This window comes from Eublepharis macularius, chromosome 13 (assembly GCF_028583425.1).
Source record: "Eublepharis macularius isolate TG4126 chromosome 13, MPM_Emac_v1.0, whole genome shotgun sequence".
Lineage (NCBI taxonomy): Eukaryota > Metazoa > Chordata > Lepidosauria > Squamata > Eublepharidae > Eublepharis > Eublepharis macularius.
The window spans coordinates 5,204,483-5,216,557 of NC_072802.1; the positions used below are offsets into that span (position 1 = coordinate 5,204,483).

Here is a 12,075-nt window from a genome sequence, read left to right on the forward strand (position 1 = left end):
TCAAAAAATGAACGATAGGAACCAGTACATTGTTCCAATAGATCATTATAGTGCATTAGCGACCTAATAATTCCTATTCTAGTATGGGGAGAGAGAGCAATGAATGAATAAATTAATTCTTGCTTGGTATCAAATAGAGGAATATTTTCCTTTGGAAAAGAACCAGAAATGCAGAATAAGCAACACAATTACACACTGCCCAGGTGAGGGACAGAGGGTGATCACGGGACGCAACACCTTAAGCATAAGAACGTCAGCGGGGCCCTGCTGGGTCAGCCCACCAGATCAGTCCATCTAATCCAGTGCCCTGCCTCCAGAAGGCCCGCATGTGGGGCACAGAGGCCAAGGCCGCCTCAGCAGCAGGTATTCGGGACAGTCTGCTGGCTCTCTGGATGTCTCCTGATGGAACCTGCCCACCAGGAAGTTGTCTGATACCCTTTCAACCCCAGCTACGCCAGCAGCTGTCACTCTGTCTGGTGGGAGTGAATTTTGTTAATTCTTTTGTGAGTACAGAAAAACTTTATTGTGTTCATTCTGAATCTTCTGCCCATTGACTTCATTGGGTGCGTGCAAGTCCTGGTATTTATTGATTGCTTTCACCCACTTTGGATAATGCACTTTCAGTGCACTTTAGCAGTCATTTGCAACTGGATTTTCCTGTGTGAAGCAGGAAAATCCACTTGCAAATGATCGTTAAAGTGCACAGAAAGTACATTATTGAAAGTGGGTGAAAGCAGCCGATATGGAAGGGAAAACATCTCCCTGTCTGCTTTCTCCATCCCATGCATCCTTTTACATCGCCTGCCAGGCCCACTTCATCATCTTTTCTCACAACTGGAAAGCCATAAAACACCTTAGCTGTACCTTATAGGGAAGGTGCTCCAATCCTCTGATCGTGTTTGCTTCCGTTTTCTGCATCTTTTCCCGCGTCCACTCTGGTCATCTTTGGAGGCCCTGCTTTGGGTGCCCCTGCCGCCTGAGGTTAGATGGGTGGCAACCCAAGAAAGAGCCTTCTCAGTCGAGGCACCAAAACTTTGGAACTCCCTCTCTGGGGGTTCGTCTGTCTCTCTCTCTATTATTGTCTTCTGCCAGTGGGTGGAGACTTTTTGGTTCTGTTTGGCACACCCCCAGTAACTGTTATAGGCCTCCTCCCTGGTTTTTGGTATTATGCCTGTTTATATGTTTTTATTGAAATCTTGTATGTATACTTTATTTTAAATGTTTTAACATTTGATGTTTGCTGCCTTGGGGACTCGATTAGGGTGGAAAGGCAGCACAGAAACATCCTACTATATAAAAGGCAAGCCGTATTGGCGACAACTCACTTTTTATCCTCATGCAGGCACATTGCTGATGACTCTGGTCTCAATGCTGCTGCGAAGCGCCTGCTTGCTGCTGGGAGGGGGCCTGCCAAATCAATGGCCTAAGCACTCCTCCCCACACCTCCCCTCAGCGCCCTCTCACTCTGGCCTCCAGGCTGCTGCGAAGCGCCTGCTTGCCGTCGAGTCAGTTTGCTAGAGCCCGTTGTATTTTTTCACACAGCAGATGTTTGTTTGTTTTTTAGAAAATTTTTATTAGGTGAGAATATTAATATACAACTTTCAAATAGCATCTCATTATCTTTTCTCCCACCCTTTCCCTTCCCCCTTTCCAAGACTTCCAACAGCTTTCCAACCCTATAGCCTAATCTATTCCCAATCTGTCCCCTTTTTCTATAACTCCTTATCTCATGTTTACTTACTCTTTTATTCAACTAAGCCCTATCTATTAACTTCAAAAATATTGTTATAAACTTAAAATCTATTATCTATTACTTTATATTAGCTCCACATATATTTAAATTTAAACTAACTGTCGGATAAAATATCTACTTTAGTAATTCTAACAATATCTGTTAATTCTAAGTCCACACATTTGGGCTAACAGTTAGCTAATACTTCACTTCATATGGTAAAGACTCTATCTCTTCTAATAACAAATCCCTTCTAATAATTTTCAAATTGCCATAATTCCCCCTTTACGTTCCACTTCTTTTCTAAATATGTTTTCAATCTTCCCCAGTCCGTAAAAAATTCCGCTGGATTCTGATCTCTCAGCTTCCTTGTCATTTTATCCATTTCCGCCATGTACAGCAATTTATGCATCCAATCTTCAATAGTTGGTATTTCTTGCACCTTCCATTTTTGCGCATATAAAAGTCTTGCTGCCGTCGTCATATAAAATAGTAATGTTCGGTATTGAGTAGGAACATCTTCCATGCTTAAGTTCAATAGCAATAGTTCTGGGTTCTCCTTTATTTGAATCTGCAATATCTCATTTATTACTTCTATAATATCTCCCCAGAACTGTCTGGCTATTTCACATGTCCACCACATATGATACAATGATCCTTCATGCTTTTTACATTTCCAGCATTTATCTGACATGTTAGCAATTCCAAGCGCAATTTTCTTTGGCGTTAAATACCATCTATAGATCATTTTATAAACATTCTCTTTAATACTGGTACAAGTTGAAATCTTCAGTGTCGTTTTCCATAAATATTCCCATGATTCCATTGTTATTTCTTTATGACAATTGATTGCCCACTTCACCATCTGTACTTTGACCATCTCATCCTCTGTATGCCACTTCAAAAGTATTTTATAAATCTTAGATATCTTCTTTTTGCTTTCTTGTAGTATAGTCTCTTCCAACTCTGAGTTTTCCCATTTCCTTCTTTTGAACAATCCGAATTATAAAGGTCTCTGATCTGTCTATATTGGAACCATCCGTAACAAGAAGATAACTCTTCCTCCGATTTAATTCTTATCATTTTCTGTTCCATAATCAATATCTCTTTATATGGTAAACATTGTTCTTCATTGTAGATAGCTCTCGGATCAATCACTTCAAACGGTACCACCCAAGAGAGGATGCCTTCACCCAGATATTTTTTATATTTTTTCCAGATCGTGAAGAGGCTCCTTCTGATATAGTGCTGCAAAAACATAGAATCAGCTTTTATTTTATCCTGCCACATGTAGGCATGCCATCCGAACAGCTTCTTATAACCTTCCAATGTTAAGAGCTTACAATCTTTCAGTGACATCCACTCTTTTAACCAAACTAAACATATTGCCTCGTGGTATAGTCTAATATTGGCAACTGCAGTCCACCTCTTTCTTTGGCGTCACACAAAACTTTCATTTTTACTCGTGGTTTCTTGCCTGCCCACACAAAGTCAGAGATCTTCCTCTGCCATTTTTCAAATTGTTTAGTATCTCTAATAATTGGAATTGTTTGTAATAGAAACATGATCTATGGTAACACATTCATTTTAACTGCCACTATTCTTCCCAGCCATGATAGATTTAGTTCAATATTCTTCGCAGTTAACTCAATTCCAAGATATTTAACTTTATGTGTTACTTCACAATCGGTAATTTCCATTAATTCTTGCTACTTTTGTTTAGTCATATTCTTACATAGTATCTTTGATTTCTTCTTATTAACATAAAATCCAGCCAGATCTCTGAACTCTTTTATCTTATCAAGCAACTTTGGCATATTTTGTATTGGATCTTCCACTATGACCATCACATCATCTGCAAAAGCTCTAACCTTGTAGATAAATTCTTTAATCCATATGCCTCTTATAGCCTCATCTTCTCTTATTTGAATCAATAACAATTCCAAAATCAAGATGAACAACAATGGAGATAATGGGCACCCCTGTCTTGTACCTTTTCTTATTTCCAATTTTTTTGTTAGCTCATCATTTACTACAATTGCCGCACATTGGTCTCTATATATTGCTTTTACTGCTTGAATAAAATCTTTTCCCATTTGCAACCTTTCCATTGTGGCAAACATAAAATTCCAGTTCAAATTGTCAAACGCTTTTTCTGCATCCACAGAGAAGAAACCAACTTCCCTTTCACAATGTTTGTCACAGTATTCTATAGCATTTACTACAGTTCTCAAATTGTCTCTGATTTGCCTGTTTGGAAGGAACCCTGCTTGCTCTTCTGCAATAATCTCAACTAACCAGTCCTTTAATATCTCCGCCAAAATTTTTGCAAAAATTTTGTAATCATTATTTAACAACGAAATAGGTTGATAATTCTTTTTTTTTTTAGAAAATTTTTATTGGTGAGTATACTTTTCAAATTCAATACATACATTCCCTCAATATCTAATTAACCCCCCACCCTCCCCCCTCTCTATCAACTTCCAACAGCTTTCCAACCCTTACCCCCTCTTATTACTTGATAATTCCCTTAGTCTAAGCACATTCTATCATATATATCAAAAAATAGGTTGATAATTCTTGACGTTACTCAAATCTTGATTTTCTTTTGGAATCAATTATATGTTGGCCTCATTCCAAGACTCTGGTATCTTTTGTCCTTTTAAAATTCCATTCATTACCTCTTTCAGAAAAGGCACCAGTTCGTTTTCCAATAATTTGTAGAATCTAGCCGTAATTCCATCTGGACCTTTTCACACAGCAGATGTTGTTGCTAGTTTTAAATAAATAAAAAAGCCCTCTGTGAGATGAGGAAGTCAGAATGGAGAATACCCATTTACATGTGCAAATCATTGTAAGAAGCATCTGAAAAGACATCTACGGTCTCCTAGAGGGTAAAGTAAGGGGGAAGAAACCCGCTCTCTTCCCTGTCCAGCAGCTCTGCAAAGCGCTCTGAGTTCCAGCTTCTACTCAGTCCTTAACTACTTTTCTGCCTGTCTGGAACTTTTTTCTTGCAATGACTTCCATTTTATACGTTCTTGGTATGACCAGGGCTTCTGAGGTTGCTGCTTTGAACCCAGATTCAAATCTCCACTCAGCCATGGAAGCTTGCTGGGTCACCTAAGGACAGAATCTCTCTCAGCCAAACCTACCTCACAGGGTTGTTGTGAGGGTAAAATAGAGGCAAGGATAACTCTGCATGCAGCTCTTAGATCCTGGGAAGAAGGGCAGGATAAAGATGTGACAGACAAATCTCATAGCATCATGTTGTGAGGGTGTCTGAGCCCCTCATCCTCTGCTTGCTTCAGTGGTCTGAATTGTCCTACAGAGGCAGAGAGGAAGTTGCCTCTGTGTGAGAGGGCAGAAGTGGCTTCACTGGCTCCGCAGGTAGCCTTTACCTACATTTCCACACCTCCCTTCACCGAGAATCACCAGGTAGCTCCAGCTGTCCTGCTTCCTTACTCCCTCAACTCTGAAAGCTCTAGCAGGGCCAGGGCTTTTTTTCAGCAGGTACGCAGTGGAATGGAGTTCTGGAACCTTTTGAAAATGGTCACATGGCCGGTGGCCCCGCCCCCTGATCTCCAGACAGAGGGGAGTTGAGATTGCCCTCCGCGCCGGCGGGGCCACCGGCCATGTGACCATTTTCTCCGAGGGCAACCCACTAAGTTCCACCACCTCTTTTCCCAGAAAAAAAGCCCTGATCAGGGCTGATTTGGATCCTGATCAGTTGCCATGTCAGAATAAAATAAAACACAAGTTCAGCAGCACCTTGGAAACTAGCGACATATATTCAGCATGATATTCAGGTGCTATGAAGAAATCATACGTCACGTTTTTATAGGGGAAATTACCAAGGAACAGGGCGAGGGGTGGGGGGGGGCGAGACTTGGAGTTACTCCTGTCACAAATCTTTCAGGTAAAATTCTCAGTGCAAAAGTTGCAGATTAAATGAAAATACTGATAAGTATCAACATTTTAGCTTCTAATTTTAGATTCTAAATCTTGATGCACTCGGTCAACTTGCTGTAGTTTTGCCTCTTTCGATAGTTTTGAGAATACTGAAAATTTAAGAAATGTAATTTTAAGAGTCAAAGATTGTATTGGTTTGCCAACAGTTCAGAATGAAACGTGCTTTTGATATTGACATAGCTAGATGGGCATCAGCAAAATAAACAATTTTTGTTAGCTAGCTGAAAAATTCAGCTGTTGCAAAAAATCACAAGGCCTTTTTTTTTTTTGATCTGTATTTAGCTTTTCAGAGCTGTTCTTTAAGAAGAGTTCCACTCGGATTGGAGGAACCTACTGGAAGGCCAAATTCGTGGAATACACAGATGGGACTTTTCGGGTGGAGAAAGAACGGCCAAAAGAAGAGAAGTACCTTGGCATACTTGGTAACATGGCAAAACAATATTTCCAAAAGCAGCATTATTAGTAGGGATGGAAAAGGTTTGAGGGTGCTTGGGAAATCATAGACAAAACTGTGACAGTTCATTTGGATTTCCATGTGCATATATTTATTATCAACCAGATATGTTTGTTTTTTGAAGAATGAGCCTGGAAGCTTTTATTCAGGATGGTATGACCATACCACATGGTATCAGCTAGAATCTTGCCTTACAGACCTTAACCCAAAAGTGGGATCGTGCTGTCCCTGAGAAGTGGGGAATAGTGATAACATTTTGTTCTTATGGTAAAGAGTCCAGTAGCACCTTTAAGACTAGCCAACTTTATTGTACCATAAACTTTCGAGAACCACAGCTCAAAAGCTTATGCTACAATAAACTTAGTCTTAAAGATGCTACTGGACTCTTTACCATTTTGCAACTGCAGACTAATACGGCTGACTCCTCTGGATTTCGCTCTTGGTCTTCTATATTCCTCCATATTCCATATATTTCCCAACCTTATATTTTATTGTTTATTGCTTTTCCGGCCGAAGCCATAAGCCATACAAACACCAACAAAATATGAACTGTACACTTGAACAGACCCAATTCACACAGACATAACTCGTCATTATCACTTTAAACTATCTAAGCTCATGAAGATTTTGTTTCTTTATCACCGTGGCTAAAAAGGAAGCCACTATAGCAGAGGTTTGATTGTCAGGAAAGTTATCAGACAGTAGCACTGAGATTGCCCAAGGAAGGAAGGGAAGCTTTTCTTTTAACATAATAGGAATAATAAATCTCTCTCTTTCCTTACTCCACTTAGGGCAAAAAACTATTATATGATCCAAGGTCTCTAACTTTCCTTGTCCACAGTCACAAACTCGTTCAGAATAAGGGAGTCCAGAGAAACGACCAGAAAGCACTTTAGAGGGGAAGGAGTTAAGTCTAGCCAATGTGAAGGCTCTGCGTTGAGCTGGAATCTTTAAAGAATAGCAATAAGATGGAATAGCCTCTGGGGGTGGAAGTCCCAGGGATAAGCCCGAACATGTACGCCTGGCTCTCTGGAGAGTACTGCTGTAATCGAGATCCTTTAGTTTTAATTTTATAACTCTTAGGGCCTCATTTGACTGTAAAGATGTTATATCAATATCCAGAATTTTTAGTTTCTGGTTAATTAAATTAGTTCGGCTACTCTTATAGGTATCCTGCGGGATCAAGTGTGCAAAACCTACTTTCCCTGAATTGTCCTTGTAAATTTCCTTGTTCAAGAACAACTTAAAGGCTGTAATCCATGCTCTCTTCTCAATTGAGGGTTGGGCGAATTCGACTCTAAGTGCAGTACCTGCTACGCATCTCGGGACTGCCGCTATTTCCCTCAAAAATGTGTGTAGAGGGGTGTCAAGGTTGTCGGATACATCTTCAATCCACACTCCACACCCATAAAGTATCTGTGGGATAACCTTAGCATTAAAAATCCTAATGGCTGCTGGGTTTCCCAACCTTAAGAAGGTCAATTGCCCTGGAGAGCAGCACCCCCAGCAAACTAAAGTCACAACTCGCTGACGCTGACTGCATGAAGTTCCACTTTATAGGATTTCAAGAGAAGAGACGAGCGGAGGTAGTCTGCTGTTGCCTTCCTCGGTATAATAGCCCCCGTCTTCCTTGGTGGTCTCCCATCCAAGTACTGACTCTGTTTAGCTTCCGATGAGATCTGGCTAGTCTAAGCTACTGTTCTTTTGCAAATTGTAGGATCTTCTCTGATGGTGTCAAGACCATTTACAGCTCAGTTGTGTTGACTGAGAAACTTAAATTAGCATCTAGGGTGAAAGGAGCAAAGCTATATTTTCTTAATTTACTGATTTTCTTAAATACTGATTTTCTTAATTTACTAATTTTCTTAAATACTGGTAAGTATCAACATTTTAGCTTCTAATTTTAGATTCTAAATCTTGATGCACTCGGTCAACTTGCTGTAGTTTTGCCTCTTTCGATAGTTTTGAAAATACTGAAAATTTATTTTAAGAGTCAAAGATTGTATTGGTTTGCCAACAGTTCAGAATGAAACATGCTTTTGATATTGACATAGCTAGATGGGCATCAGCAAAATAAACAATTTTTGTTAGCTAGCTGAAATGTGGCTAATCTAATAGGCAAAATTAAAGGCACAAACTTCCCTCATAAAGAAGCCGTCTTTCAGACCAAGCCAAGGTGTACCTGAAATCTTGAGAGCCAGTTTGGTGTAGTGGTTAAGAGTGCGGGACTCTAATCTGGAGAGCCGGGTTTGATTCCTCACTCCTCCACTTGATGCCAGCTGAGGAACCTTGGGTCAGTCACAGCTCTTTCAGAGCTCTCTCAGCCCCACCCACCTCACAGGGTGTTTATTGTGGGGATAATAATGACACACTTTGTAAACTGCTCTGAAGGGCGGTATATAAATCGAATGTTATCATGGCTTTTTTTCAGCAGGAACGCGGTGGAATGGAGTTCCGGAACAGCTTGAAAATGGCCACATGGCCGGTGGCCCCGCCCCCTGATCTCCAGACAGAGGGGAGTTGAGATGGCCCTACACGCCGCTCAGTGGCACGGAGGGCCATCTAAACTCCCCTCTGTCTGGAGATCAGGGGGCAGAGCCACTGGCCATGTGACCATTTTCTCCGAGGGCAACCCACTGAGTTCCACCACCTTTTTCCCAGAAAAAAAGCCCTGAATGTTATTATTATATATTTTTCTCCCTGGGGTCTTTGCTGCTGTTCTGTTTCTTTACTGCCAAAGGGAAATGCTTCCCTGGAAGTTGGTGGCTCAGTGCATCCCCCAGGATTTTTTATTTCTATTTTTTCCCAGTGCCAGATTAGTAAAATACAGCTTTTGTTTAGATAAGGTTTTAGGGAGCAAGGAAGCTTATCTCTCCCCCACTCTCTCATTTTTTTAACGTTAATGACCAAACTTTAATTCCAGTCCTTCTGAACCAAAGCAAAAAATAGAGATTTGGAAAGGAGCTAAGTAGCCCGAATCTCAGATGCCTTTTGTCCGTAACGTTTTATTTCTGAGTCATCTGGGGAACACTGAGCAGCCGTGGGTTGGACAGTTTTCCTTAATAATTTCGGACACCAAGCCATATCATGCACCCCCTTCCCCTTTTCTCTCTCCAGGACCTGTCATCAAAGCAGAAGTGGGTGATACCATCCAGGTCACCTTTGCGAACAAAGCCTCCTGGCCTTTCAGCATCCAGCCGCACGGCGTCTTTTATAGAAAGGAGTGGGAGGGGACGCTCTACCATGACGGTTGGTGTTTTTTAGTCATGACAGTCCCCGTCACATCAAAATGATTTTCCCTGTCAAAGCAGATCTGTGCAAGAGAAATACTTGGGATGGAAAACGAGGAATTATTTCCAGCTACTAGAGAAAGGGTTTGAAATAAGAGGTCAAGTATCACAATACCTTCATACGTCAGCTGTAAACTAATATTGTATTGGAAATACCATGTACAAAGAATAACAACAACAACATTTAATTTATATACTGCCCTTCAGGACAACTAAATGGCCACTCAGACCAGTTAACAAAGTGTGTTATTATTATCCTCACAACAATAACCCTGTGAGGTGGGTGGGGTGAGAGAGCTCTAGCAGAGCTGTGACTGACCCAAGGTCACCCAGCTGGCTTCAAGTGGAGGAGTGGGGAATCAAACCCAATTCTCTTAACCACTGCACGAAACTTCAGAGAAGGGGAATGATTGAGGTTAAAGGCTGTGTATGTGTTACTTTAAACATCTAAGGGGAGACATGATAGAGTCTTATGCCTTAACATTCAGGGACACCCAGTGAAAGTGATAGACTGTATGTTCAAGACAGAAAAAAAGGGAAATAAATATTCACACAATGCCTACTTAGCTTCTGGAATTCACAGCCACAAGATATATGTAATTAGCATGGTGGTGGTGGAAAGTGCTGTCCAGTCATAGCTAACTTACGGCAACCCCTGCTGGAGTTTTCAAGGCAAGAGACTGACAGAGGTGGTTTGCCATTGACTGCTTCTGTATAACAACCCTCGTCTTCTCTGGAAGCCCCCCTTCCAGTTACTAGCCAAGGCTGACTCAACCTCCAAGTCTTAACAAGATATGGCTTGCCTGGGCTACCTGTAAAAACTTATTGGGGAGAAACGCATTGGTTCTTAAAAGCTTATACTACAATAAAGATGGTTAGTCTTAAAGTTCTCTTTACTATTTAAAGGTCTCTTTACTTAAAGGTCTCTTTACTCTTTACTGGACTCTTTACTGTTTTGCAACCACAGACTAACATGGCTAACTCTTCTGGATTATTGAGGAGAGGTTTGCCAGTGGTATTAGTCATGACAGTTAGAAGAGAAGTTCAGATAAGACTATTTCTAAGCCCCAGGGGCTAGCCACAGGCGGGAGGGGAGGGCTGATGTCTTCTTGCCCGGTTGATGGGCTTCCCTGTGCCACCTGGAAACAGGATGCTGGGCTGGGTGGCCTCAGCAAGGCTCTTCTTAGGTTCTTCTCTAGACAAAGATTCTTTAGACAGGTTGTCCAAGTTCTCCTAACATTTTCTACCTTGGAAGTAGTGACTAATCAACTGCAGCCTTCTTTCTAGAGACATCAACTCATAGAAGGATTGAGGAAACGAGCGAGTGGCTGACGCCACTTTCAGAATACCTTGAGGGCAGATGTAGAGTGGAACACGGCGTGTAGCCCCAAGACTCCAGAGTATAATGTGTGAATAAGGTGCCAGTTTGTTCCAGTGCATTTTGGGAAGTGCCGTGATGGGTGTGTCATCTTTATCCCACCTTTCTCTAAGGAGCTGAGGGCAGTCTCTTCTCCTCATAACAACCCTTTGAGGTTTGTTAGGCTGGGAAACAGCTCTTGGCCCAAGGTCATCCCGTATTTCCAAGGCAGGCCTCCCCAGTCCAATACTCTAGCCACTGTCTCTCTCGGATATGATGCTGCCGTATGAGGCAAGCTGAGCAGGTCGTCATACCCTGATCTGAACCAGATCAGGGGCAGTTTGGTAGCACCGTGTAATGCTCTGAGTTCTCTGAGAAGAGCTTGCAACAGTCGGTGTTTAAATCCAATATACAACCAGCACCATCTGTGTTTGCCTTTCAAAGGCTTCTCCCGGAACGGAGCTCCTGTGAAGCCTCTTGGGAACTTCACGTACCGCTGGACAGTCCCGCAGCATGTTGGGCCCACAGCTGCAGACCCTCCTTGCCTGACGTGGATGTACTCCTCTGCAGTGGACCCCACCAGAGACACCAATTCTGGCTTAGTGGGACCCTTGCTGATCTGTCGGCCTGGAACCCTCAGTGAACAAAACAAGCAGGTACGGTCTGTCAGCCGGCTAAGCCCAGGGCACCGTCTCAGCCGAAGCAGCAGGACTAGGGCCACTGGCAGAGGCAAGGCCTCCGGAAGGGCCAGCATTTGGCTGCCCCTCTGAACCACGGCCCAGTGCCGCTGGCTCCTCATGTACCAAAATGCTCATCCTCATGAGCTGCCGCTTGCAGAGGGTCAGGCAGGGGACTTGCCACGTGCTGCTGCTGCATCATGAGCTTTGCCTTCGAAGTGCATGGCTGCTGCTGTTGATAAATGCATCATGCAAGTTCTATGTCTGACACGCGCGTCTAAAGCTGCAGGGCTGAGAGATCGCTTTCTGCCTGAGCCTCGGTGCCCCAAGATGGCATTTGTGCCTTTACCTGGGGTTGGAAGAAGATCAGACACATTCATGGAGTAGGAGAGATCTGTTGACAACTATTGGCCAAACAGAGCAATTCAGCTATTCACTCAATGGAGCCTCCAGGTTCAGAGGCAGAGTACCTCTCTGAATTCCACTTGCTGGAGAGCCCAGAAGGGCTATCACCTTCATTCCCTGGCTTCCTGGGAAGAATCAGAGCGGACACTGTGAGAACAAGGCTATAGCCAGGCCTCTTCGTTAGATGGAGC

At 42.6% G+C, this 12,075-nt stretch overlaps 1 protein-coding gene across 3 annotated transcripts in view; it reads left to right on the top strand.

The window, feature by feature from the left end:
• Window positions 1–12,075, top strand: part of HEPH (hephaestin) — a 71,224-nt gene that overhangs the window by 27,950 nt on the left and 31,199 nt on the right. For all 3 annotated transcript variants that reach the window (XM_054996267.1, XM_054996268.1, XM_054996269.1), the window contains 3 exons: window positions 5,984–6,123; window positions 9,273–9,404; window positions 11,247–11,458. In XM_054996267.1, coding sequence (XP_054852242.1) covers window positions 5,984–6,123; window positions 9,273–9,404; window positions 11,247–11,458 — 484 coding nt within the window. The remainder of the gene's footprint in view (window positions 1–5,983; window positions 6,124–9,272; window positions 9,405–11,246; window positions 11,459–12,075) is intronic.